The following is a 25363-nucleotide window of genomic DNA, read 5'->3' on the forward strand; positions in this document are numbered from 1 at the left end:
TGCATGATCGAGTAGCGGTTGAAACCTGCACAGATCCGGTGATTTCAAAACCCAGGAAGACAATTCCTTTGCTCTTCTACCCATAACTTTTCGAAGCTTGGTTAATTAACTTGGCTTAATTAACGAAGAGGAACTCTAATGTGGGTTACACATTGGTACAGGGGAAGTGGCAAACCATTGTGCCAGTGCAGATCAGGTGCATTTTCTGTATGCAGATGAAGGGGGCAAAGTACACAAAAAGAAGCCATGTTGTTCTTTTCACTTTGAAAGACGATTCAGATGATACCCATTGACATAATGGAGGAGTTCGCCTACACAGGCAGCACCAGGGAGCTTTTTACTGTGGACAGCCAAGATCAGAGATGAAAAGGGGCGGCACATTCCTAAAAGGCCAGAAGGTTTATGGTTTTTTCACCTGAGCAAAAACTTTGTTGATCAGCAATGAGCTATATAGCTCAATCATTATAATGCAAAGCAGGTATTAACCCTTGCCCACAATTTTACATAGACTAACAGAAACCCAGCCTCTAATGCAGGAGGGCACAACTCCAGTCTTGAACAGCCAGATATCTAGTTTTTTTTACCACCCGATTGAACTGATTATTGGCTAAACTGGAAAAGTCTAAGCTTTTCCTTGTTCTTAAGGAACAGGGGATTTAAAGAGACCCATAACAACTACTGAACAGCAGCCCTGTGGCCGGAGTTGTTGGCCTCTGTGCTGGAATTGGTTACAGATTTTGCATATTATCGCGTGATTCTTCTCATGCTTTGGGATTCAAACTTACCTGCAGCATCAGAAAATCCAATCCTTTCCTCTGGTCTGCCTTTACCCCAATGACTAGAAGCATGGATTAAACTTCTGACATGGCTGACACCAGCAGATGAAAAGTTTAAGGCTGTTCTTGTTCAGGAATGGATAAAAACAAATCTCAAAGGGATTTCTTACAAAAGAGCATGTGCATAAATCAAAGTTTTATTTTAACAGAAGAAAAGGAACTCTCTAGGAATGAGCACTTCACTTCAACTATCAATTCAGAAGCCTTGTCAGGTCAAAGGACACTCAAAACCCATTCGTTTTAGGCTTAAAGTTTTTTGTTGTTGTTTTTTTAGATAAAGAAGCTACATGACCAATATCCTTAATGTCTCTAAAGAAGAACAAATTACCAGTCTGACTCTTGAGAGCCTATATAAAGTGTTGTCATTTAAATATTTGTTAAATACTAGATATACTGCAGTATTTTCATATAAGAAGTATGTTTAAATACAGTACATTAACACACCCTGTTTCAGCAACAAAAAAAAGACAGTTTATTAAACAAATCCAGATAGTACAAAACTGTCAATTTTTCTTATTTGGAGACTCAACTGCACAAAATTACCATGGGCGTTTATGTCCTCTTTCATAATTTTATTGCAGTTCAATGGCTCAGTCCCAATTTAGTAATCTGTTAGAAAAAAAAGTGTAGTCTTATTCTAAAACATTCAAAAAGGAAGCCCATACTTTCATTCTCCTGTAAAAAATCTATATTCAGAAAAAAATAACAGCAGAAAAGTTTATAATTTAATCAGAACGGGAAACAAAATCATAAGCTTGCAAACACTACCCAACCAACAACACAAACCTTAAGAGGACCCTTAGATATCTGAGATTTTTTACTGGCAATGACAAAACATCAATAAACAAGTAAGATTATTTTTTGTGCCACGCAATTTAAAGTCATTTTAGAGTCAATCAGAAAATCCATTTGATCTATAAAAATAAAGGTCTTGAAAACTTACATTTTCCAATATTCAAGGCATTCCTTCCTAAAATACAGCAGAGGTCTATCATGACAATAATATATATATATGCCCACCTGCAGGATGTTACTCCACAAAAAACCACAGAGTGAGAATTTTACATAATAGCCCACATAAGGATTCATACCATTTCTTGGTGTTATCAATGGAGACTCCCTTGAACTCTTCATGCCAGCAGTAGAATCATCTGCCATCAGAAGATATCTCCTCACTCTCAGGGGGAAAGGGGGTTTGGATAGTGTTGAGAGGTTCACTAATATCATAGAGGTTAAATCTGGCTTTTTGTCCTCACAAAATAAGTTTGAAACTTTGCCTCACGGAGCTGACTGTTCACAAGAATCAATACTTTTAAAAAAGAAAATCACATTGGCATTCTCCAATCCTTTTACCTGTTAACAGGCAACACAGTTCTTCCAAATATATGGAAACATCACCTTTCAAATCAACAAACTACACCCTACTAAGTAAAATTAATGAATTGTAGACACAGGCGAGATGACTGGAAATCCCAAACAGGCTATCACCTTTACAGCTCGATTTTGGATTTCTTTTTTTCCCCAAAAAAGCTTAGCGGTTTCTTAAAGGGGTACTGCAGTACCAATTTCATAGACCAGTTATTAAATCTCAGTAACAAAATCAATTAATTTACGTTATAGAAAAAAAACAATCAATTTTGAATTAAGCACAAAATTGTGAACTTTGTGAAAACAGTCGCCATGTTGTTGCAAACTTGAACATGATGAGACCCTTCCTGTTCACTAGTCACTGTAATGACTAATGTAATGCGATGTATGAACAAATAAGTACATGTTGTGCAGCAGACATTTCACAGAAAAAATGTGATCTGCATGCAGAGTTAACAAGGAGTATTTGTCAGCAAATTTTGTGATGTAATTTGGAGGTCTTACAAGTCCCTGTGTACATCTTACTTTTATTGAGGCTTGGAATGCACTCAATGCTGATTCTCTCACCCCGAAAAATATAAAAATAGCATTACACTTCCTCTTTAAGAAACTGAAGTTTCGGTTGTTGCAAAATAATTATTTCCGTGATTTTCAGGTTCTAACATGTGACGTGCTTTCTCTGAAGCTTAAGTCACCCATAATTCATTAAATGATTTACCAACCCGGGCCATTAGTGAACTGTGATTGGAGATTTCCCAGCAGCCTGCAGGGTTTCCTTAAATTGTTAACACAGCAACAACTGTCAGGAGGGGTTTGCCGATGGAGTAAGCACTTTCCTGAAAGGTGTGCAGCATGTCAAAGCACTCCAAACAGGGGCGTGTCCAGAGGCACTTCCCTGTGTGTGAGTGGGTGTGTCCAGAGACACTTCCCCGCGCGTGAGTGGGCGTGTCCAGTACACTGCATGTAGCGCCAATCCAAACTGGCAAACATAAGTGCCAAATTGGGTGGCAAAATAACCCAGTGACAGATTTGTTTATTGAACAGGCTCCACGTTCCAATTTTTTTTAAATAACTTTTTACTGTTTCAACAAGTTCCGACCAGAAATTGTTAGATTCCACTACAAATCCTGAAATGTAAATTGATGAGCAATCTTGAACGGTTTATCAATCTAAGAAAAGAAAGATTACAAAAAATCCATTCAGTTCATCTTCCTTGTTTGACAGGCTCCTAAATGTAATCAAACATTTAACTCATATTTCTTTTCCGGAGTACTAAATCTTAATTGGGCATTTCTCTCAAACAATTCAATAGAAGAATTAGATTAAAGGCACGGAATCCTTATTAAGAGGTTAATATTTTCAGTATGCAGCCAACATGAATTTGAATTATAATTCCCTGCATAACCTAATAAATGGGCTGAATAAAGTGGTCTGTTGGGCCATCCCATGACATACCATAGAGAATCTGGAAAGCTCTTATTTCATTTCTTTTGCCCCAGACTTTAGTACTATAGGACAAAAGTGTATGGTAACTGTTTTATGAAAATAACCATTTAACTTCTCAGTCATCTACAACAAATCCTGATCTGAGACCAATTGAACAAAAGTATGAAATAGGTTATCTTGGATAACACTGAAACCAAAACAAGTTTAGAAAGGAAGTCTTTGAAGCTTATACCAATTACCTTGTGTAACCTCTTCAGTTAAAATAGGACACTCATTGTTTTTTTTGTCCTTATACAATCAGGAAAGCTGTATTCTCCCGGTAAAACAAGAGAAATTAAACTTAAGATGAATTTTGGATTACAGAACAAAAGACAAGCTGCAAACAATATAACAGCCATTCACCCCTCAGGCTGGTTAGGTGGTTCAGTGGCTAATTCCAATATTTCTCCCAGTTGTGCTCGGATAAGGCCAGACACCCACACCTCTTTGTGTAAAGAAAAGCTTCCTATACTGCTCTCAGAAAGAATATAGCTTCAATTTCCAGTTTTGACCCCCTGTCCTTGATTAACAGTAATTAATAAGTGTGCTTTCCTCCTCTCAGAGGAAAGTAAAACATTCAATGAATAGGAGCACCTCGATGGCTGCAAATCCAAGACAAGCTTATGTTTTGTGCTGCTGCATTTTTTGTTGGCAATCCTTCTGGGTCCTTGTCAGTACACTTGTCAGATGGAGGCAACGTGTTTAGTCTACTGCGTCGGTTTTCAGCTTTAGTGTTCCTACAAGATTATTTCTGCATTTCTACATAGAGGTTCCAATTTCCTACAAATCATTGAATATACTGGTGTCCAGCACTTTTGTATAAAAACACAAATCTCCTCGTTTCTAATTAGTGTTTTTTTTAATTTAGCAGAAAGCAGATTTCAAAACATCCCCCCCCAAAATTGACATATCCTTGTTAAAACCTTATATAACTTATAAAAAGACTTCTACTGTTCCAAGGGAAACAGTTACAATTTACATGTGCCACATTGAGGACACTATACTATAATCTCAAAGACACTCATTTAGAACCAAAAAAAAAAGTAAAGACAAAAAAAATCACCTTCTGATAAAAGAAGCTGAAGAATTTAAACCCCATGTAATCCTATTATAATCTGTGTGTGTCTTGATAGCAGTGGTGGCTCACATCTTTTAATCTTGACTCAATTCTGGGGCCTGCTGCAGGGCGTTGCTACCAGAACAGCAGGTGAAGACTGCACTATCTGTATCATAGCTTTGGGTCAGAAACAAACCACTGGATGTCTCGAAAGGCGAGGACCACACAAGGCACTGTTAGCAGTACACTGGTGCTTACGGGGAAGAGCACTGTGACATGTGATCAACATCAATGCAGTTCCAGAGGAACAGTGGCTGGTAGCCATAGTCTTGCAGGGCCAAAGTCTTGCTCTTCCAGGGTGTTTACAGGACCATTTGATTCACACCTGGAGACTGTGCTTAACTGGTTCCAATTAGTTCACAGGTTCAGCTGATACTTGCAGCAGAATGAAATCTAGCAAACCTGTGGTGCTGTAGGACTGGTTTTACCCGCAACTGCAGCTTGGAAACAGCCCGTTCAGAAAAGGCAAATCAATTTGGTTGTTATCTTTAGGTGCTTGGTGCTTGTTCCCCCTCTCCTGACACCTGGACAAGGATTTATCTATCCTTGGTGTTAAAGGATGGCAAACCCAATGTGCCGGCCATCTCTACCTGTGCAGCTTCTCACCACAAAGACTGAAACCCTTACAATACTGAATACAATTCATTAATATACACAGTGCAGCTAGAATGGAGAGTACACAGGGGGAAAAAAAAAAAAAACATTAGTGGGCTGGATGAAACAAATACCTATTGTGTTAGTGATTCCTGTATTCTGCAGCAGCAATGCGAATTATGAGGTGAATAAACTACTAGTGTGCAATAAATACTGGGGCAGTTGATTCGGCTGTTGCTGATAAAATAATTTAAGAAAACGAGTACGTCTTTCTCCACTTCATCCCTAGCAAGCTCCGAACATTCAGATCAGGTGCCAGGCGATCATCATTCCTACTGCATCCCCAATCTCCATGCACCAACAGCAGAAAGAAGCCGACCGAATAGTTCCAGGCACTTTGGAGTTTGGGAAAGGGTCCAGAATTTGCTAGAGTTGAATCATCGCAGAATGTGGTCAACTAAAGGCTTCCGTTCCAGTCTCACAGACTGAATTTGACCCCCGCTCTTCCACTACCGCAACAAGCTCTTTTTCCAATCGTCTTTTGGGCATCTTGTTACACAGCTCTGTATACAGAGAACTTGGGTACCTCTTAGAGGTTGTGTTTTTATTTTTTTCCCCGCATTTTCAATCCCTCCCCTTCCCCAGTGTGTTTATCAGATAAGATTTCTGAACACAAGTCTTTTGAACTCCTCTTGCTCTCGTTGCTGTGGCGTTCAGTTTCAAAAGTGCTCTGAGGTAGCCCTGTGCTCAAGGCCAGTTAAAACAGTCAAACATTGACTTGACAAACACAGGAGCATCTTCAGTCCTGGCTTCACATGGAAACAGTCTTTTCATACTTATTTTATCAGGCACCTGAGGAGAGAGAGAGAGGACAGAAAGGCATGAGAATCTGTTATTTAAACATCGGATCACTAATACAATTGCAAAGCAACTCAAGAGCTAACTTGGTATCATCAGAAGACACAGTGTTCTATAGACATAATTGTTACAGGTTGATAGATTCTTTACATTAGCGTAGTTTATTGAAAAGGGACAGTGTACAACTCTTTAGGTGAACCAGAGTTAGAGAAAAAGCTAATTTGCATTTGTAGTCCCTGGTTTTTGAGCTATTTGGAGCATGAGATATTTGCCTTCCAATCTAAAGAGGATGTGTTACGTTTGTGAGTTTCATAAACGGTGGTTATAATGCCAAAGTAGCACTTGAGCATCACAATTATCGGAATGAAAAGATTAGGTTTACAATAAGTCAGATGGAATTGGGTTAACAGAGCAGCAAAAAAAACATAGCCAACCTACATCCAACACTAGTCCTTAAGGGCCAGAGCCCAGAAAGTTCTTTTGGGGTCCTTTTAAATCTCTAGCTCCTAGAGAGCAAGTAAAGGCTTTAGCTTGTTAAACAATGAGCTGAACTGGGTAATTATTAGCTCACAACATAAGCCAGGACTGGAGAGGTGTGTTCCTGGTTTTACAGTTAACTATTCCAGACTATTCCCACAATCAAGGCCTCAAGTTATACAGCTCCCCTGTCTATTAATTCCCACAATCACTAATGTGGGATTTCATTTCCATGATGAAGCTCCTGGGGGGGCTTGTTAGAACAGTCAAAACCCAGTGGCCAGCTGCAAAATCTACCTCTGTATTAAAGCTCCTTAACCAATCCCTTCAAGGTAAGATGCATTTCTTACAGCACTTTTATAACCCTAAAATGGCAATGGAAAACTATGTGAAATTGGACTATCCCTTTACCTGCTGAAAAGCTTTAATAACTGTTCTGGGACACTATACTGTGCTCTCAACCTACTGAGCCTAAAATGGCAACAAACGATCGAACAGTAGTCTGTTCTGCCCTTCCTCTGTCTAATTTCAGGAGTCACACGTGCAGGGCAAGAAACAGGGGAACATCAGCTGCAGAAATGTACAAGCACAGTGCAGGGAATCAAAGTAAAACACGTAACAAATAGCACCATTCTTAAAGGACCAAATATGTCAATGCATTTTTTAATTAGTTGCATTTTATTAGAAAAAGACCATTCCTTAGCTGAACTTTGTGTTGGTCCATTTTTTGTTCACCTTGCTGCTGTTGAAAGAAAGTGTTGTGATGCCACATTGAATCTAGGTCTGCATGTCTGGGTTGTGATAGTAAGAGGAAACTCATTGAGATGCTGCAGAACAGAAATCTGACAGCAAGGAGACATTTGTGTGGATCACATTATGTTCATTCTATGTGAAACAGTGAGCAATAAAGTCAATTATGGCACACAAAAATCACTATTTGTCTACCTGCAATACATAACACATTCAAAGTTTTGACCCTGAGCACCTGTACTTTGATCAGCTGAAAAGTTCAAATCGAATTTCCACATGATCCCTCTGGCTGGAAAGGCCTATCATCCCGTGTCTGTATGTTTAAGCATTACAGTGCATCCCACAGAGCTCAACAAGGCAGAAGGCCATTCTGAATGTTTCAGCGACAGTTGAACAGCAAGTTAAGATGTGAACCTTTCTTCAAGCGCATATATGTGAGCTTTTAAACAGGAAGTACAAACAAAACAGCTGCAATTTGTCCTCTGAATCCAGTATAGAACCTAAACCCCAAAACAGCTGAGCACTTACAGCTGCAAAAGAAGGCCAAATTTACAGATTTATTAGAGAATATAACAGTCATCATATAAGCTTACTTAAGATTTATACAACTTATGTAGCAAGTCAAGTGCTTAGCAACTAAAAATAATTACTTTTTTTACTTATTCACTTCTAAATGATCTTGGTTCAACACCTGATACTTTCTCTTCCTTCTATAAGGCTCTTTACTTTCTTGAAGAATCTCACTCAACTACAAACAAAAAGCAAGAATAACTGAAGAGGTAGTATGCCTAGCTCAACAAAAAAACAAACGTTCATCTTTAGAATAAAGTCAAATTTTGGACAGCAGTCACCGTTTCCTAATTCAACAACGTCAAAATCCAGCCCTTGGCACCACAGACTTCCCATGAGAAAGAAAACAGCCCAAATAAAGTTTACTACCTTAGCTGTAAGATTACATTAAAAAAAGTGTAGAAACTGGTTTGGCGCTCTAAACAAACAATAAGGCAGGCATTCTGTTTGGCTCAGGGGCAGAGCGGTGAAAGATTTGAGAAGAAGTGCCTCCTTTATACCTCTAGGGGCCGCTATTAATTATGTCAAACTATAACCAATAGGGAAAACATTCTTTCGTACCTACTGCATAGAAGCATATTAGCACCACGAAAAAAAAAAGTTATTGCATTAAATTAGATAGCATTGCATTTAAACGATGTGTTAAACAATACTACCTAATATATTGATAGATTTCAATATGTAGTTCAGGTGGGTAGCTGCGTCAGCATGCGTAGGCTGCAAAGGAACAAGTAATAGGTTTATTCCATGCTGAAAAAAAGAAGAAGAAAGAGAACACAACGTTTCGGCCGTGGAGCCTTCTTCAGGTGTGAGAGAGACAGGGCAGTAGACAAAGGTAAAGTAGCGGGAGAACAAAGGTTGGGAGGGAGGAGGAGTGAGAGGCGGGAGCAGGGGACAGAAAGAGAGGCCAATCAAGAGGTGTGAAGTCAGAATGGGTGCAGAGAGGTGTGAAATGAAACTTCCAATGAATGGAGAAAATTTAAAAGAACAGTAATCTGTCGTTAAGGGAAGGGAGAATGTGTGATCCTAACTGCAGAATAATTTTAGTTTCGGTGGTCTTTCTGATGTATGAGTTCGGAAAACCGTCTTTGAGAACACAGACGGAGAGATTAGTGTGGTCGTGGCCGTCAGAGGTGAAATGAGAAACAATGGGCTTGGAGAGATCTTTAATCTTCACAGCCCTGACGTGTTCTCTGAAGCGGTCTCCGAGTCTCCTTCCAGCATCTTGTACCTCCAGCAACCTTATTTACTGTATCTCTTGCAGTAAATGCCCAGCCATCTACATTGGAGAAACAGGAAGGAGACTCGGAGACCGCTTCAGAGAACACGTCAGGGCTGTGAAGATTAAAGATCTCTCCAAGCCCATTGTTTCTCATTTCACCTCTGACGGCCACGACCACACTAATCTCTCCGTCTGTGTTCTCAAAGACGGTTTTCCGAACTCATACATCAGAAAGACCACCGAAACTAAAATTATTCTGCAGTTAGGATCACACATTCTCCCTTCCCTTAACGACAGATTACTGTTCTTTTAAATTTTCTCCATTCATTGGAAGTTTCATTTCACACCTCTCTGCACCCATTCTGACTTCACACCTCTTGATTGGCCTCTCTTTCTGTCCCCTGCTCCCGCCTCTCACTCCTCCTCCCTCCCAACCTTTGTTCTCCCGCTACTTTACCTTTGCCTACTGCCCTGTCTCTCTCACACCTGAAGAAGGCTCCACGGCCGAAACGTTGTGTTCTCTTTCTTCTTTTTTTCAGCATGGAATAAACCTATTACTTGTTTGATTTCAATATGTATGCAATATTGTCCCATGCAACTGTGTGCGGACATTAACCACTGGAAATATCAGCATACTCCTCGTTGTGCAAATTAGTCTAAAGGAGCATATGTAAAGTCTTCAGTGTACATGCAGTAAAATCCCCTATGACGGAGCATTCCTGGGTTAAACGCATGTCATTTTCACTATTTTTGTGAAAAGCAGAATGCAACTTTGCAAAAGTATTGTATACTTTGCGTGAAACTGCAGTAATATGAAGATACTGTAGGCTGTTGCCTACTTAAAACTGAGTAGAATATTTACAATGACTTTAACAGTTAGACTTACTGTATATGTGTTGGTTTACTGTTACTGTTGACCAATCATTGACCATTTAAGCACAAAAACCCAAAGGCTTTCAGCCCATGCTTGTCAAATACGTTTGAATTCAGAATTACGTAGCAAATGGAAGGAAACTGTCATTAGAAGAGAGAAGAAACACTATGTGTGTGTCGGTTTGTACAGACATACAGGAATGCAAAACAAGAACAATTCCAGGACAGCACGCAAATTGCTGCCATAGCCTACAGAAATATACATTTATGAAGAGAGTCCTGTTGCTGGTGTTGTGCTAGCAGTATCTCATCATAACACAGCGTTATCTCGTTTAAACATGAAAACACTTTTCCTCCGTGGCGCTAACAGGCTTCTATAATACTGACTCGCTATACAGATACTAAAATACATTCCTGGTCTTATCAACAGTTCTTAGTGTCTTACTGCCTTCATTTGGCATTCATTAAGATTCTAATGAAACACATGTACAAAATAAAGTTTTTAAGTTTCAATTTACGTAGAACTACAGACCAAGATCACTGAAATCTTTCCATTTTCATCATGCTAAATTAAAAACAAAACATGCTTAGCTTCTAGAGAACAACAAATCAGAATTGGTGAGATCAGCTCATCTTCCAAACCTAGAAGTAGGTAAAAGTTTCCCAGATGTTTCATTTACTACCTAGACTGCAGTGTCTTTTTCCTCATGTGACTGGATGCGTTCATTGGTGCAGGCATATATTCAATAACCAGGAGGTCTTTTAACCAAAGAGATCAAGGCTGACATGGGCGAGGGGAGACTGCAACTTTTTAAATGGAAATGGAAGGTAAATGGAAGTACTTTGTAATTCTTTGAAATCATTTCTTTAAAAAAAAACAAGTTGAGATTATTTTTAATGTGCAAACAGCTTGAACCATTATAATTTCCATGACAATAATACTTTCTACTTTAGCATGGCTACATTTTCTTATTCAGCATTGCTGTCTTAATGCAAGAACTAATATTTATGCAGCTGAGACCTCAGCACAACCTTAGCTAATACTATTTCTAGGTTAACTATGTGTGGCTCAAAACAGGAAATAGAAGACAGTGCTGCACTATCCAGGTTCTCTGCAGTTAAAGGAAGTTAGATTGCTTTCTTTTTAGTGCACCTTTTCGGAATATTCTGCTTTCTACCGGAGTAACTTTTCATTCTCAGTATATCCTTGCAGTTTGCTTGCTGGGAACACTTCCCTGGACGCATCCAATATTCCCGAGCATCTACGCAACCTGCACGCATGAGAAGAAGCAGTGCTGAAGCTGGAGGACTGAAGCTGGCCAGCTCAAGTCTGCTCATCCCATTCCTCTTAAGACCACCATGGTGTTAATGCATGATGGGAAGAAGATCAAGTGCTCCTACATTTCTGAAATAAGCTGCTACAAGGGATCCATCGCTGAAGGCAACTGGATCTGCCACCTTAAAGTTTTAAAGGGAAGTGTAGAAGTTATCGTATAACCCCACAACAGATATCCTAGACATTTTCAGCATTAAGCACCTTCACCAAAACAACTGACACCAAAAGAAAAATCGGTAGAAAACCTTCACATGCTTTTCTTGCCTGAAACCTTAGTCGGCATGGTATTAAACTCGACTTGCTCTTTTGTAACTTGCATGCCGACAGCTCTCCCCTCGAATATTTTATATTCACGTGTTAGCGGAAGGCCTTTCACAGAGGGGTGAGAACCCTATTGCAGTGTCTCCATTCTCAAGCAAATACATGAAACTAGACTCTGTGCTTGACCTTCCTTCTCCTTGTGGAGGTACGGAGGTTGTAGTTGTCAGCTAAGTCATAGAGACAACTAGCTATTCACAACTGGAAATCCTATGTGTTGGAAAAAAGCGTACATGTTACATTTATTTTTTAGTCCTCCTGCTGCTTTTTCAAACAGGTCACTATAGACAAATGCCACTTAACGTTGCATCGCTGGCCAGGTCAGGAAATCAAAATGCTAACCACACACTGCAGGTTTTGAATGTACTTGAAAATGAACAAAATACTTCTAAACCAAGCCAGGTATGTCCGAATTTTATTCAGCTTTAAGGTCCCCTGCTTTTTTGAGAAGTAACAGGTAGTGCACCGAGAGAAAACGTGTTACACCTCAATCTGATATAATTTCACTCTTGCATTTTGTTTAGCAAAGGAGAATCGATGACTTTATCATTTGCATTTTCACCTTAAAAGGTATTCGGGTATGACAACATGAATGTAATGTGCTGAAAAGAAGAACAGAATCCAATGCTTTAACAACAAGGAAAAAAAAAAGATACCACCACTTACTTTCTTCATCTGAATCAAAGCCAAAGAAAGCCTGACACTTCTTCTGGGCGAGATGGCTCTGCAGTTCTTCTGCTTTGTCAAAGAGTGCAAAACACTTAGTGCACCTGTGTCTCTGAACACCGCCAGCCTGCTCCGACTGCGGCGCGGAGCTGGGAGACTCTGCCTTGGTGGGCGATTTCCTGCGCTTGGGCATGCTGATGTACTGCTCAGCGAGGTACGCCGAAGGGGGAGGCCGGATGAACGGCTTTTTGGAAGTGCCCCCGTAGGAGTAAACTTCATCGTCGTACCGTCGGGGCTTTTTAAGGGCTGCCGTGGAAACGTCCTGGGGCGGGGGGGCCTTTTCCGGATCCTTTCCGGCAACCCCCTCCAATTTAATTTCCGTTGGACCGGTGTCTTTCTTCCCCGCCTCCGGCGCGTGGTCCTGCAGATCCAGTGCCTGAGCTGCTCCTTCCGGCAGCTGAGCAGAAGCCGGTTTATCTCCGTCGGCATGCCCATTTAACAGCTGTCCATCGGAAACCCTGCCGCCCGCGGAATCCTCCCTCGCACCATCTTCTGGCTGCTCCAAGGATTTGGCCTCTGGTGTGGCAACCTTGACTTCCACTGAATTTAAGATGGATTTGCCTCCTCCACTAGGTATGTAGGTCTTTGGCTGTGCGGATTCTTTTCGGACTTTCAGATCTTGGATGGGAGCCTCTTGTGCGTCTTTTTTTCTTTTTCTTTTTACCAGGATGCCACTGGCCTCCGTGGAGTTGTGCCCGGAAGCTGCTGCTGAAGGAGTACCATCTAGGTTTGTCATTAGGGAGTAATGCCAACATTCATGCTCATGCAGCAGGGAGAGATCAGAAAAAAGTTCAAAGCATTCTGGAAAACTACACTGTGCCTGAAACTGCGAGTGGGTTTTTAGGTGCTGCCCAAGTTCTGCTTGCGTTTTGAATCTTTCGTTGCAGCTGTAGTGCTGACAAAAATACCTGTGAGCACCGTCATGCCTCTTGAGGTGGTCCGAGTAATGCTGCAGACACAGAAATTTTCTTTGGCAATACTGGCACTTTCCCTTTGTCCAGAGAAATGTACACTCCTGGACTTTCATATCATTCGGGTGAGCTTTCTTTACATGCTTAACGAGAACCCACTGTCTAACAAAAGACCTCGCACACCCCTCTGCAGGGCATCTGAATTGTTCTTTCTGGCACTCTGACTTTTGCTTTGAAATAGATCCGTTAGCTCTCTGCACCATTGACTGATCTTTTGCAGCACATGCAATTTCATTTTTGTCACTCTTCAGCAAACCTTGTGACTCACTACTTACATGTTCTAGATTTACATTAATTCTGTTATGGTTTTCTACATGATTTTCTACTTCCGCTGCTGAATGTTTAAGATCTGGGGGTAAAGATATGACGTCACGCTCGCAAGTTTCAGAAGTTCCATTTTCAACTGGAGTGCAATTTTCATTGCTTTGGGTATCTGGCAGACGCTTTTTGCTTTTCATTTTCTGAAGGTGTTCCTTCAGGTGATTAAGCATGAAATTCCTTTGCTTGTATGTTTTACCACACAACACACAACGCAGGTTTCCTTTTTGTAGATGAACCAATGCATGGCGTTTTATATGTCCACCCATGAAGTCTTTGTTGCACAACATACAACGATGCCTGGGCACACAGTTTTCATTTCTGCTCAAAGTATTACCCAAAACTGTTTTTGGAGAGTTTTTGAAATCAGGATCATTTCCTGGTGGTGACACAGTATGCTGCTCTTGCTCAAGTTTTGGAGGGGAAGCAGCCTGTTTCACAGTGTCATCTGGTTCGCTAGCCTCTACGGGAGCTCTATTGGTTTCTTCAACAAATGAATCTAGACCGTGAGTTAAAACCTCTGGTTCTGCAACTAAAGCCTCAGGTGTACAGACCAGCTCTGCCACATGAGCCTCAAGCACAGTATCCAGTTCTATGACAAGACCTTGAGGGGACTTATCCCGAGCTACCACAGGACCTTCTGGAAGTACATCTGGAAGCCCTTGCTCCAGCACAGTGCACTCAGGTATGTTGTCCTGCATTACAGTGGGCAGTTCCGCATTCTCTTCTGGCGCTTTGACAGGGGACTGAATTGTATTCTCCTCCTCATCCTTAATGTCCATCTGGCCATCAGTCCCGTTATCCTGCTGTTGCAAGGTGGCATCATCTACTTCTATGTTACTGGACTGCTGGAATTCACAAGCTTCAGCTATGGGTTCTTGTGGCAGAACAGGTTCCTCCACTGTCGTGTTGTCTTCTTGCTTGACAGGAGGTTCTGGTTCCCTCTCACTCAGACCTCCAGAGGGCTCTTCTGCACAGGTGTCCAGGTGGTTGATCGAGTCTTCTGGAGCCACATCTGTTTGCTCAATTAGTTCTTGCGGCTGTTCAACCACCTCTAGTTTTTCAACAGGTATTTCCATCGCCTCGTTATCGGGGAAGGACACTTCCAGCATTGTATCCAGAAGGGGTGTTCCTAGGGAGTCTAGGGATTGGTAGGAAACTTGCATCGGTGAAGCCCTTTCTGGAGACTGAGGGGTTTCCTCTATGGGCACGGTCTCGGGTAATGGTGAAAGAGGGGTCACCTCATCAGCTGCTGGCTGCTCCTGGGAGACCTGCTGCGACTCACCTTGCCCCGTCTCGGATGCGGCGAGTTTCGGAAGCGCAACTTCCAGAGGGGATTGTGGAGGTTTCTTCCTAGGCCGCCCAACATGCCTCGGAGCACTGTTCTCTGCCTGTCTGTTGGTCTCCGGTAGAAACCAACTGGGTTTTCTACCGCGACGTTTCAGGGTTTTTTTTTCTGCCTGTCGGCCGAGGTGTCTTTGTTGTCTTTTGGAGAGCTGTTTCATGGAGTTTTCCTGAATCATATCGAGCTGTCTTAGGGATCGCCTTAATGCCGACGTATCTATAACTTTAACACGTTTTCCAGGTTTTCTTCCTCGCCTCCTGATGGCGCTCTCTGAGGCTGCCTCCGACTGCCTGATGCAACGTTTAGGAGCAGGCTTACGCCGGTCTTTATCAGAGTAGTTCATCAATCGGCTAGTGTGCTTGTCTGGAATTTCTGAATGCATTTTATATGTCTCTTTAATACTATCATTTTGAATCCATTTATCATCCTCCACAGTCTCATTCAAGGCTGCTTTCATCACTTTCTCACTCATCAAAGACAGGCAGTTCGTCTTTAGCGTGATCAAGTTCCAAAACTCTGGATCAAAAAACAATCCCCTCTTCAAGATCTGGAGCAATTCGAAACGTATGTGGTTTTTAATCACGCTGGAATCCATGTGATACTCCTGGTCAGGGTAGGTGTAAAGAAGATAAACAATCTTGTAAGAGTCCACTGTGCGCTCCATGAAGAAAACAAGAAGGGCACAGGCTCTGCAAACCTCCAAGTCATTTGGAAGAAGATAAGCAATCATCTTGTACACAAGGGACTTGGTGACTGGGTCATGACGGAGATCCATCTGAAGAGCACATGCACATAGCTCGACGCAAAACTGCAAGCCTTCGTCTCCCAGCTGGAAAGAAGACAAACCAAAGCATATCAACGATGGCAGTATGTTAATACCATTTTGTTTTTAATCTCAAATCCAGAAGAACATCAATAGGTAAATAGCACCCTGGTATTTTCAGGACATGGTTTGCACTTGTTAGTTAAAACTGCAGGGCTAGAGATACTGGAGTAGGCTAATCATTAATTAGCCAGGGTCTTCAATGAAAACAAACGTAAATTTTCATTTTTGTTGGCACCTTACAAAAAAATGAATTGCTGCCCTGGAATTGGTCCAGAGAAGAACTGGCAGATATATATCCCTGTGCTTAAAGGAATGTCCTGCTCTGACAGGACATCTCTAAAAGAACTGAATATTTTTAGTCTTCAACACAAAAGCCTCAAGGGATCAGGTGACCTAGTAATCAAAATCCTCAGGGGCTCTGACATGGTCAACTCATTGGATACTCCAGAATCAAGTGGAACAACTTGTTGTTTGTTTCTGAATCACAACACAAGTGAAGAAAATGTGGATAAGGCACTTAAACCAAGAACACATGATACTTTTATTTAAAAGTGGAGGCAGGTCTATAACCACCCATGCTGCCAAAGCCGATATTGATTTCTTTCAAAAAACGGGCATAAGAGATCCTTTGCTCAATAACCCGTTGGAGACCAAAGAAGATAGCATCGCCAAATTAGCACTAAAGCTCCTGAGAGGCACTCATGGGCCTCACTCTGGAGAGTCCATAAGCAGGAGGCAGAGAAACAACCTGCAGTATCAAATTATTAAAAGAAAAAACAGTTGCACCGATTGTCCCTCCAGGTGCTATTAAACCCTTAGACTACATTCAGGACAGGCATCCTTGGTTCTGCTTAATGCTGTTAATGTTTTACAGCTCTACAGAGCACAAAAAACAAACAATCCCCATGCAGTGTAGCCTGTGTTCTATTTTACTTTTCTCCTCTTTATGAAGGTCTTATCTTGGTCACCTGCTGAACACCAGTACCAGAGAACCTATACCCCCCTCCCTTGGGGAAGATGAAGCTAAGCAGGTGTGAGCCAGGTGTGAACCTGGATGGGAGACCTCCTGGGAAAAACTAAGGTTGCTTCTGGAAGAGGTGTTAGTGGGGCCAGCAGGGAGCGCTCACCCTTCGGTCCACGTGGGTCCTAATGTCCCAGTATAGTGACGGGGACACTATACTGTAAACAGGCGCCGTCCTTCGGATGAGACGTGAAACAGAGGTCCTGACTCTCTGTGGTCATTAAAAATCCCAGGGCGTTTCTCGAAAAGTGTAGGGGTGTAACCCCGGCGTCCTGGCCAAATTTCCCATTGGCCTTTACCAATCATGGCCTCCTAATAATCCCCATCTATGAACTGGCTACATTAATCTGCTCTCCTCCCCACTGATAACTGATGTGTGGTGAGCGTTCTGGCACACTGTGGCTGCTGTCGCATCATCCAGGTGGATGCTGCACATTGGTGGTGGTGGAGGGGAGTCCCCATTACCTGTAAAGCACTTCGAGTGGAGTGTCCAGAAAAGCGCTATATAAGTGTAAGCAATTATTATTGTTAGTATTATTAAGCCTTTAAATAGGAAAAAACACTCACTTCAGCCTTAATTATCTTCATGAAGGGAAAAATCATTTTAACATTTGTCGCAGTTGACATCAGTTGATGGCATTCTTCTAAGAAGTCCTGTTTGGAAGGGTTAGCCCGCAGCTGAAGTTTGCTCCATATGAAGATAAGATCCCTAGGCAATAAATAAAAAGGTGAGAATATACAATATACAAACAGCAACATTCTTCTACCGATAAATGGAGAGACAACAAGCAAATTTTATTAAAGAGAAAACATTATGGTATTCTCAAACTACAACATAAAATCATTCCACCTTTGACTTTCAACTCAAGCTCTACATTACTGAAGACAGCAAACAGAAACTTACCAGATGTAATACATATCACCATTCTGCAGCTGCTGGGTTAGAAATGCTTTGCACAGCACCAACAGCAAGTCATCCTTTTCCTCATTCTCAGTGTTGCAGATGATCTCCACAGCATCCTTCCCATCAATCATTGCCATCTGTTGAGGGACAGCAAGTTCACTGCTAAAGCCAAGGTGGAGTGAGCACATCACATGACAGTGATCCCTGACAGCCACCTCTGGGTCTGCAGTGCGAGCCAGGGAATTGGAAAAACCAGGTCACAACAGCTACTTAAGTGCTGTATCTCTTATGAAAATGGACTCGGGACTTCACAATGAAAACACTTGCAGCTCCAATATATGTGAACTGAAGAGCAGTTGCCACAAGATTAGAGGCTTAACACGACACGCCAGCACACCACAGAAAAGCCAGTAGTAATAACTTGAAAGAGAATATAGGAAAAGAGGAAAGGTGTGAAATCCACACATGGGTGGAATTCAACTGGGACACATTAATATATACACATAATGGTCACGTTTGTTAATTTAATAAAATCAGGTTAAATGTATTCCATCTTAAACCCAAGACCAATGTTACAGGTACTACAGGACAATTATTGTATTCCTTCAATTAGGTTTTTTTTTCCCTAAAGGATGTCAAAGCTCCTTCCACATAAGAGGGTACCCTGACATCAGCATCTCTGCTACACTGCAGATTAGTGAGAACCTTCATTACCTGTTGAAATAGTCAAGAAAGTGTATTGAGGCCAGATCCTGAAGGCCCTGAAAGGAATTTAACCTGAACACTAGGGTAAATACCCTTATTCTCAACTAGGCCAGAGCAAACTTTCATGTTTCTCTTAAAATTAAGACTAAATCTATACGTCTCCTTACCTCCTTTTGAAGATGATCATATAAAGATGCTTTTAAAAGGCAGGTTAAATAAGCCTGATGGAAATACAGATGTCTTCCCACTTCTGAATGCTGTATACAGCACTTGGACAGTGCCACAGCCTCCTGGATACGTTCACAGGCTAGTAAGTAACGAACCCGGAACTCAAAGAAAGCTGGAACTTCTGAGCTTAAGTATCTGTCCACTGTTAACAAACAAACAAAAAAAACACTTCTTAGGTTAAACCGATAGGACTGCTTCCCAACAAGATTCCTCTTTTCATACAGTACCTGTTAAACAGAAATGGCTTGTTAGAGGATGAAGCAGTGCCCTAACTTCTTGCTCCATATTCAGCAGGCATTGTGGAATTGTGAACATTGAGAACACACTGAAAAGATGTGATGAAAATATATAATCCACGAGTACTGTAACATGGCGGACACCATTTCACTTGCAGAGTAATCTAGAATTTTTTCTATGGTTTTACAAAATACACAAAGAGAATTTGAAATAATTCCATCCATCCATTTTCTAACCACTTCATGTTTGTGGATGAACCAGACCCCATCCCAGCAAGAACTGATGCAAGGCAGGAAATACCCTGCCATCACAAGGCACAATAGAGACACATGCACTCACATCAGGTCAGTTTTCCCAGACGCAAACTAACCTATCAGTATGTATTTGGAATGTGGGAGGAAACTGGAGCACCCAGAGAAACTCCATGATAACATGAGAGAACATATAAACTTCACACAGATAGCACTGTATTGAGCACTGAGTGATTCAGAATTTAACCCATGGCCCCAGAGCTCAGCCCCATGCCAGCCCCAGTTTTAAATAAAACAAACTGTTAACTTGATTGATACATCTTAAACAATGTCTATTAGGGCTGGGGGGGAGGCCAAGATCAGTTTTTCCAGTGCTACGTGTCCAAACAATTCCAATGCTGCAAATGTTAAAAAACAAATTAATCAGAATGGGATTGAAAGGAGAATCTGGAATTGACCCCAAACCTAATGTCAATCCAAGTAAAACACTTAATTCAACTGTTCAACACTCAGTCATGCCCAGTACCTTCTTCCTGATGTTGCGGCATCTCCTTCAGGATAGCCTGCAAAACTGGATTCTCCCATGGGCCACCTTCTTTAACAATCTGTTTCACCAGCATGAGGTACATATTTCCATGGCCCAATAGGCATGAGTGGCATTCCTTTATGACAAGAAGTACAGAATCAATAACCGGAATACAAGACACAAGAGGCCTATGCTCATAATAAACTAGCACTATAAATTAGGCATCTATTTTTAAAAACAGATGCTTCGAAATGCTGATATTGCCAAAAGTTTATTATAGTCTGAACTGTAACACTTTTCCTGAACTGTAACAAATTTTCCTCATCTTCAATTTCTTGAACTATTTTGAATGATTTGATCAAAGAAAGCCAGCTATGGGTGACAATGTGTGCAGTGATTCTGGCTCACCTGAAATGAGTCAAGAATGTCTTTCAATGGATCCTCCAGGAATTCATCCTTACCAAAAAATAGCAGTAGTTCAAAAAAGCTCCTGTGATGACAAAAAAATTAGTTGACGACAAACATGTCCATGTGCCAAAAGAAACAGATTAGCTAAACTAATGAATACACTTCTTAAACATCCTCATAAAACTTTTCAACATCAGAAATATTTAGAACACAGTGGGTGGATCCATAATCATCCAGGTGGATGTTGCATATTGGTGGTGGTGGAGGGGAGTCCCCATTACCTGTAAAGTGCTTTGAGTGAGTGTCCGTAAAAGCGCTATATAAGTGTAAGCAATTATTATGATTATTATATTATTATAAAGAAGATGCAAAGGAAGAGTTTCTGTCTTCTGGGAGAATTACGAAATCTTCCACTTGCATGCAAGATCGGTTTGCAGCATATCCCGTGCATACTGGGATATTTCAAGAAACCTGACAAAGTCTGTGACCCAGTAAGCGATTACTAAAAAAAAAACAAGCTGTTGTCATTTCTTTCCTTGCTAACACTGGTGGTAAAGTAAACTTCAGCGAACACTAAACCAAGGGATTATAGTTTCAGTCTCGGTCAGCCATTAGGTTTTTTAGCCAACAGTTGAAGTTACTATGTTGAGCCCTATTACTTGAATAAAATAAAAATACTCTCCCGACATCAAGCTACTAAGACCAAACAATAGTAGTATAATACAATAGTATTACGGCTTTCAAGCATCTGGGGTTGACTGCTGTTGCGTTAACTGTGCATCCATATGTACTCACAAGGCAAGGCTGCTCAAGGTATACTGAACGTGCTCACAGTCAGCAGGGAAGGTGGCAATGCCTTGGGTGAAGCAGCACAGTGCCGTTCGGAGCACCTGCAACTGAGGCAGCGGCACCTGGCATCGTCCAGTGTGTTCTTCAACCACCTTCAAAAAGACAAAGACAGTACGGCTCACACATGGAATTACCAACTGGTTACTGGAAAATGAAGAAAAGCACCTTCAGCATTTTCATTTAGCTTGGTCGTTAAATTCCGTTGTGTTACATGATCAGTATAACAGTGTAGCATTATTTGCAATGTCAGACAAAAAACCTGTGAGGAAGGTATTGCTCATGGCATTTGAGTGTGTGCAGCTGAGTTGCAAAGCCTGTTTGCAAGACACCACCTTTAATCATTTCTCTAGTCTTGTCACCTGTCATGCTGCATACGGTGATTAGGAAGAAACATGAATGGTTCTTCCAGTTACTCCAAAGAATGCTGCACTGAGCCATGTTGTTTACAGAACAGCAGTGGATACATCAGAGGTGTTGATAAGCCTGGCATAACGGCCTTTGATGGCTTTCCATTGTGACACTTGTAGCTGAAGTTAATTTTGAAAGGAGCATTACTGGAAGTAAGCTGCTTTCTTCACATGAAGGACAGAAGAATAGAAGAAAAACAACTACAGGTATCAAACTGAGACATATCCACATCCTTCAGGTGAGACCTTAAACCAGAGCACTGTGGCCTAGTGGCGTGCCTTTAGACTAACGGGAATGTGGCATAGAATTTTGGAAAAGTAAAATATAAGAGACGCAAACAACGAAAAGTGTAGTGTTGCTCATTCAGCATACATACTAAACTGAAGACAGTTCATATGGGAATCAAGTGTAGTGCAAGTTCAGTTTTTCAAGTTTGATGGACATAAACACAAATGGAGAAGATCTGAGGTCTTTTACCACTACCACCTGAAGCAAGCTTGGATTAAATACTGATATATGGTTTGTTTCTAATAGTCTGCATGTGGGATGAATAGGCCACTAAATCCACATTCATGCAAGTGTGCCGTGAGAGATGGAAAAGGTTGAGGAACACTACATTAAACCAAGGGGTTATGAGTAGGGGGATTACTACAATGCCCCTTTAACTGAACTAGTGAAGCAGTTTCTCATTTATCCCACTGTTGTGGTCCCTTTAGTTTCTATATGGTGCTTTAGGATCCTTTGGGATGAAACTTGTTGTGCAAAGGCAAACCATTATTTCACTTGAACGCTTGTGCAATACTTCTGTACCTCTATACTTTCTATTCCTCCTCATAACTGCTCTTTATCAATGTAACTGATGCACCAAAACCAAACAGCCTCCTGCAGTCACACCCCTGTACAAGTATCTGCGAAACGTATTTTTGACAGCGATCTTCTGTGAATTTATCTTGATCGTAATAAAATCAGTAAAAATGGACAGCGAGGTGGGAGTGACACATCCATTGCATGCTAACTTCACAGCAATATATCTAGAACTCATACTGTGCCTACTGCAGCCTTGGATACAGGATAAAAACCTGAGAGGGCTGTTCTAAATGCAATGACATACTTATGCCGGACTGCCTTCACAGGCATAATTATAATTCATTTCGGAGAACGGAACCACTACTTTCATTACTCTTTACATACACTTGGGTATCTATACGAAAGCTGTCGATAAACAGCCACTACTGCTTTTCATCATTTGGATATAATTGAAACATCAAGGTATTAAACTACCAATCGCAACAGTTACCTTTAAGAAAACTAGCATCCAACTACCACTAAAGCACGTTGCATCGATAAAAGTCATCTGTACAGATCAAAGATTTAACATAAGCGACAGATGCGTGACAGAAGACCACAACCAAACCAACCTGCACTTTCAAAATTGAACGAATAACTATCAGTGGTAAGATCGCGATATATGAACACTACCTGATGTACTTTAAACAGTACAGTGAATCAATGTTCACATCAATGTTTTTTTTTTTATCAGTCATCCTAGGACAAAGCAACTTCTCTTCAGTGTTAATTGTATTTTTTTTCCAGTTGCGAGTTTCATATAATGCAAGACTTTTCCATGAACACGCCTAGACCAGTCCAGAAAAAAAACAAACAAATCCACATTAAACAGGTGGTCATGACACTGAAAGCCAGATCCTTTCCCAGTTCACGAAAACGTAGCCCTCTAACCAATTCGAATTCCCCTGGAATTAACGAATCAAGACAATGTCATCGTACGGGCTGTACAGGCAATAATCCAAATCGCATTACAAAGGGATTTCAAAAACCGAGCGGGCACAGGACCACCTTTTCAAAGACCTGCTAACAAGCCGTTCAAGAAAAAAAGGGACTTCAACGGCTGCCAAGATGTCAGCCCACGACAGGTTTTACTATTGCACTCTGTCAGCCAGAGATCACACATTCCAGTTTACATAAAACGTCAACCCCATCGCCGGACCCCCCCGCACACCTGCTGAGTTCGTCTAAATCTTGATAAGACTAACCCTCACTGGCTGCACGTCCCTGGGCGTTGTTACACCTCTCGGATACAAACAGGAGGAAAACTAACGACCCCCTCCGACGCGCAAAAAAAAAAAGTTTCAGCCTGTGCCGCCTTCCTACAAATATAGGAAGTATATCATCTACAGGTCTGCCGTCTGCTGCAGCGGACGTTGTATCCTAAAAATCGCCCTCAAATGCACAGTAAGGTGGTTTTGCCTGGGCATCCCCACCGCATCCAGATTAAATATGTCCTCACGGTAACACCTTACAAAAATGCAACAGCAAATTCTAACACACATTTGGCAACGACCGACCATCATCCTGACGCAAGGAAAATAGACCAGAGACGGGCATGGCAAGTCTGGGGTTTTTAAATGAGGGCTCACACCCCATAAAATGCTTTTCTACAGTGGAAGTAGCACTGTTATTGTGTCGGGGGTATCTTGTGTGTTGGTGTGTATGTGTAGGGGGCTGTTGTTTTACAAAATGTCACTCATTGAAGTGCTGCAAAAGACCAGGGAAGATTTGCTTCGCTTTGCGTGTGGGCGAACGAGCGTTTATGAAAGATGAAAAACACATATCTTCACTACAAATGGAATAATAAAAAAGTAAACATTAACAGGAGTGATCATACTGGGGGAGGGGAACGCTTTTGGTAAATTACTCTACAGTCCCACCAGGCGCTAACCGCAGAGACTCGACTTACCTGACAAAACCTGGTACAGTACAGCTTGCTCTGGAGACCGTTCCCGCCCTTCCCGCCATTGTCCAACAAACTCTCCAGCTCTTCTTTGAGTCTCTCTGAATCCAAATCGCTCTCCTCTTCCGCCATGCTGCTCGTCTTACCCTGCGCGTACAACAACCACAGAGCCCTAGCGAAGCTCGCTTCCTGCTCCGCCCACCTGCCGGCTCTCTATTGGGTCTCACTCACATCCATCACGAGTCTCTTCCACTTGTGTTGAGTTCTGATTGGTTACTTGTGACAGTCAATCAGCTTGTAACCCCCACACGCCCCTTCTTCGAGTACGGGTCCTCTGATTGGACAAAGGTCATAATCAATCACACTAAAACCCAATTCCCCTTTTTAAGAGCGCACCACCTTGATTTGTTCGTGTTTTGGAAGAGTCAGATGGGGGAGATTAATTGCATTTCATCTGTTGATAAGCATGTACACTGTATTCTCTTGTATTTAGTGTGCGTGCTCAGTAAAAAAAAAACAGATTCGTTTTCCTGAAACGAAAGAAACGTTATCTGCTATGACGTTGATTTCCATGCTCCAAATGTACTTTGGGCCAAGGACTGTTTTGACGTGTGTAAATGCGAGGCATTCTTCTGCTACCTAATAGCATTCATCTTTCAGCGTAAGACACACGTAAAAAAGCTAAATGCATATCTTGAAAATCATATTAATCGATTGACAACATCACTTTTTAGTTTTATTACAATGTCAGTTGATATTTCATCGAAGAGTTTTCATCATCTTGCATACATTTCTTGAACTAATTGGAGTAGACCCCACCACATACTGTACACAAAAAAAGGCGTTAGCTTATTATTGTAGCAATAACTTTAATGCAGTTTAGGATTTCTAATGCTTAGTTCATGGACATGGCTACTGCTAACATTTTTGTTCATGATATTACACTAATTGGTACATCTCTGGTTAACTCAACGCTAATGTGCCTGTTGGTTATGTTGGACTACAAGTACCATAATGCAGTGGGAAATGAGAACTCCACCTGTCAATAAGCACGTGGAGCCAATATTTTTGTACCTTTTAAAACTGA

The 25363-nt window shown here is 41.4% G+C and overlaps 1 protein-coding gene across 1 annotated transcript; it reads right to left on the reverse strand.

Annotated features, from left to right (window-relative positions):
* Positions 1-1284: 1284 nt before the first annotated feature.
* znf654 (zinc finger protein 654) lies at positions 1285-24451 on the reverse strand. The gene is made up of 9 exons (XM_015361733.2): positions 24283-24451; positions 21066-21211; positions 20271-20352; positions 19863-19998; positions 18788-18990; positions 17916-18052; positions 17579-17720; positions 12471-15993; positions 1285-6252 (listed from the first exon to the last, which is right to left on the reverse strand). The coding sequence occupies exons 1-9, from the start codon at positions 24406-24408 to the stop codon at positions 6245-6247; spliced, it is 4503 nt and encodes a 1500-aa protein (XP_015217219.2). The 5' UTR covers positions 24409-24451; the 3' UTR covers positions 1285-6244.
* Positions 24452-25363: the final 912 nt, after the last annotated feature.

The sequence above is a fragment of the Lepisosteus oculatus genome, chromosome 13 (assembly GCF_040954835.1).
Source record: "Lepisosteus oculatus isolate fLepOcu1 chromosome 13, fLepOcu1.hap2, whole genome shotgun sequence".
Taxonomy (NCBI): domain Eukaryota; kingdom Metazoa; phylum Chordata; class Actinopteri; order Semionotiformes; family Lepisosteidae; genus Lepisosteus; species Lepisosteus oculatus.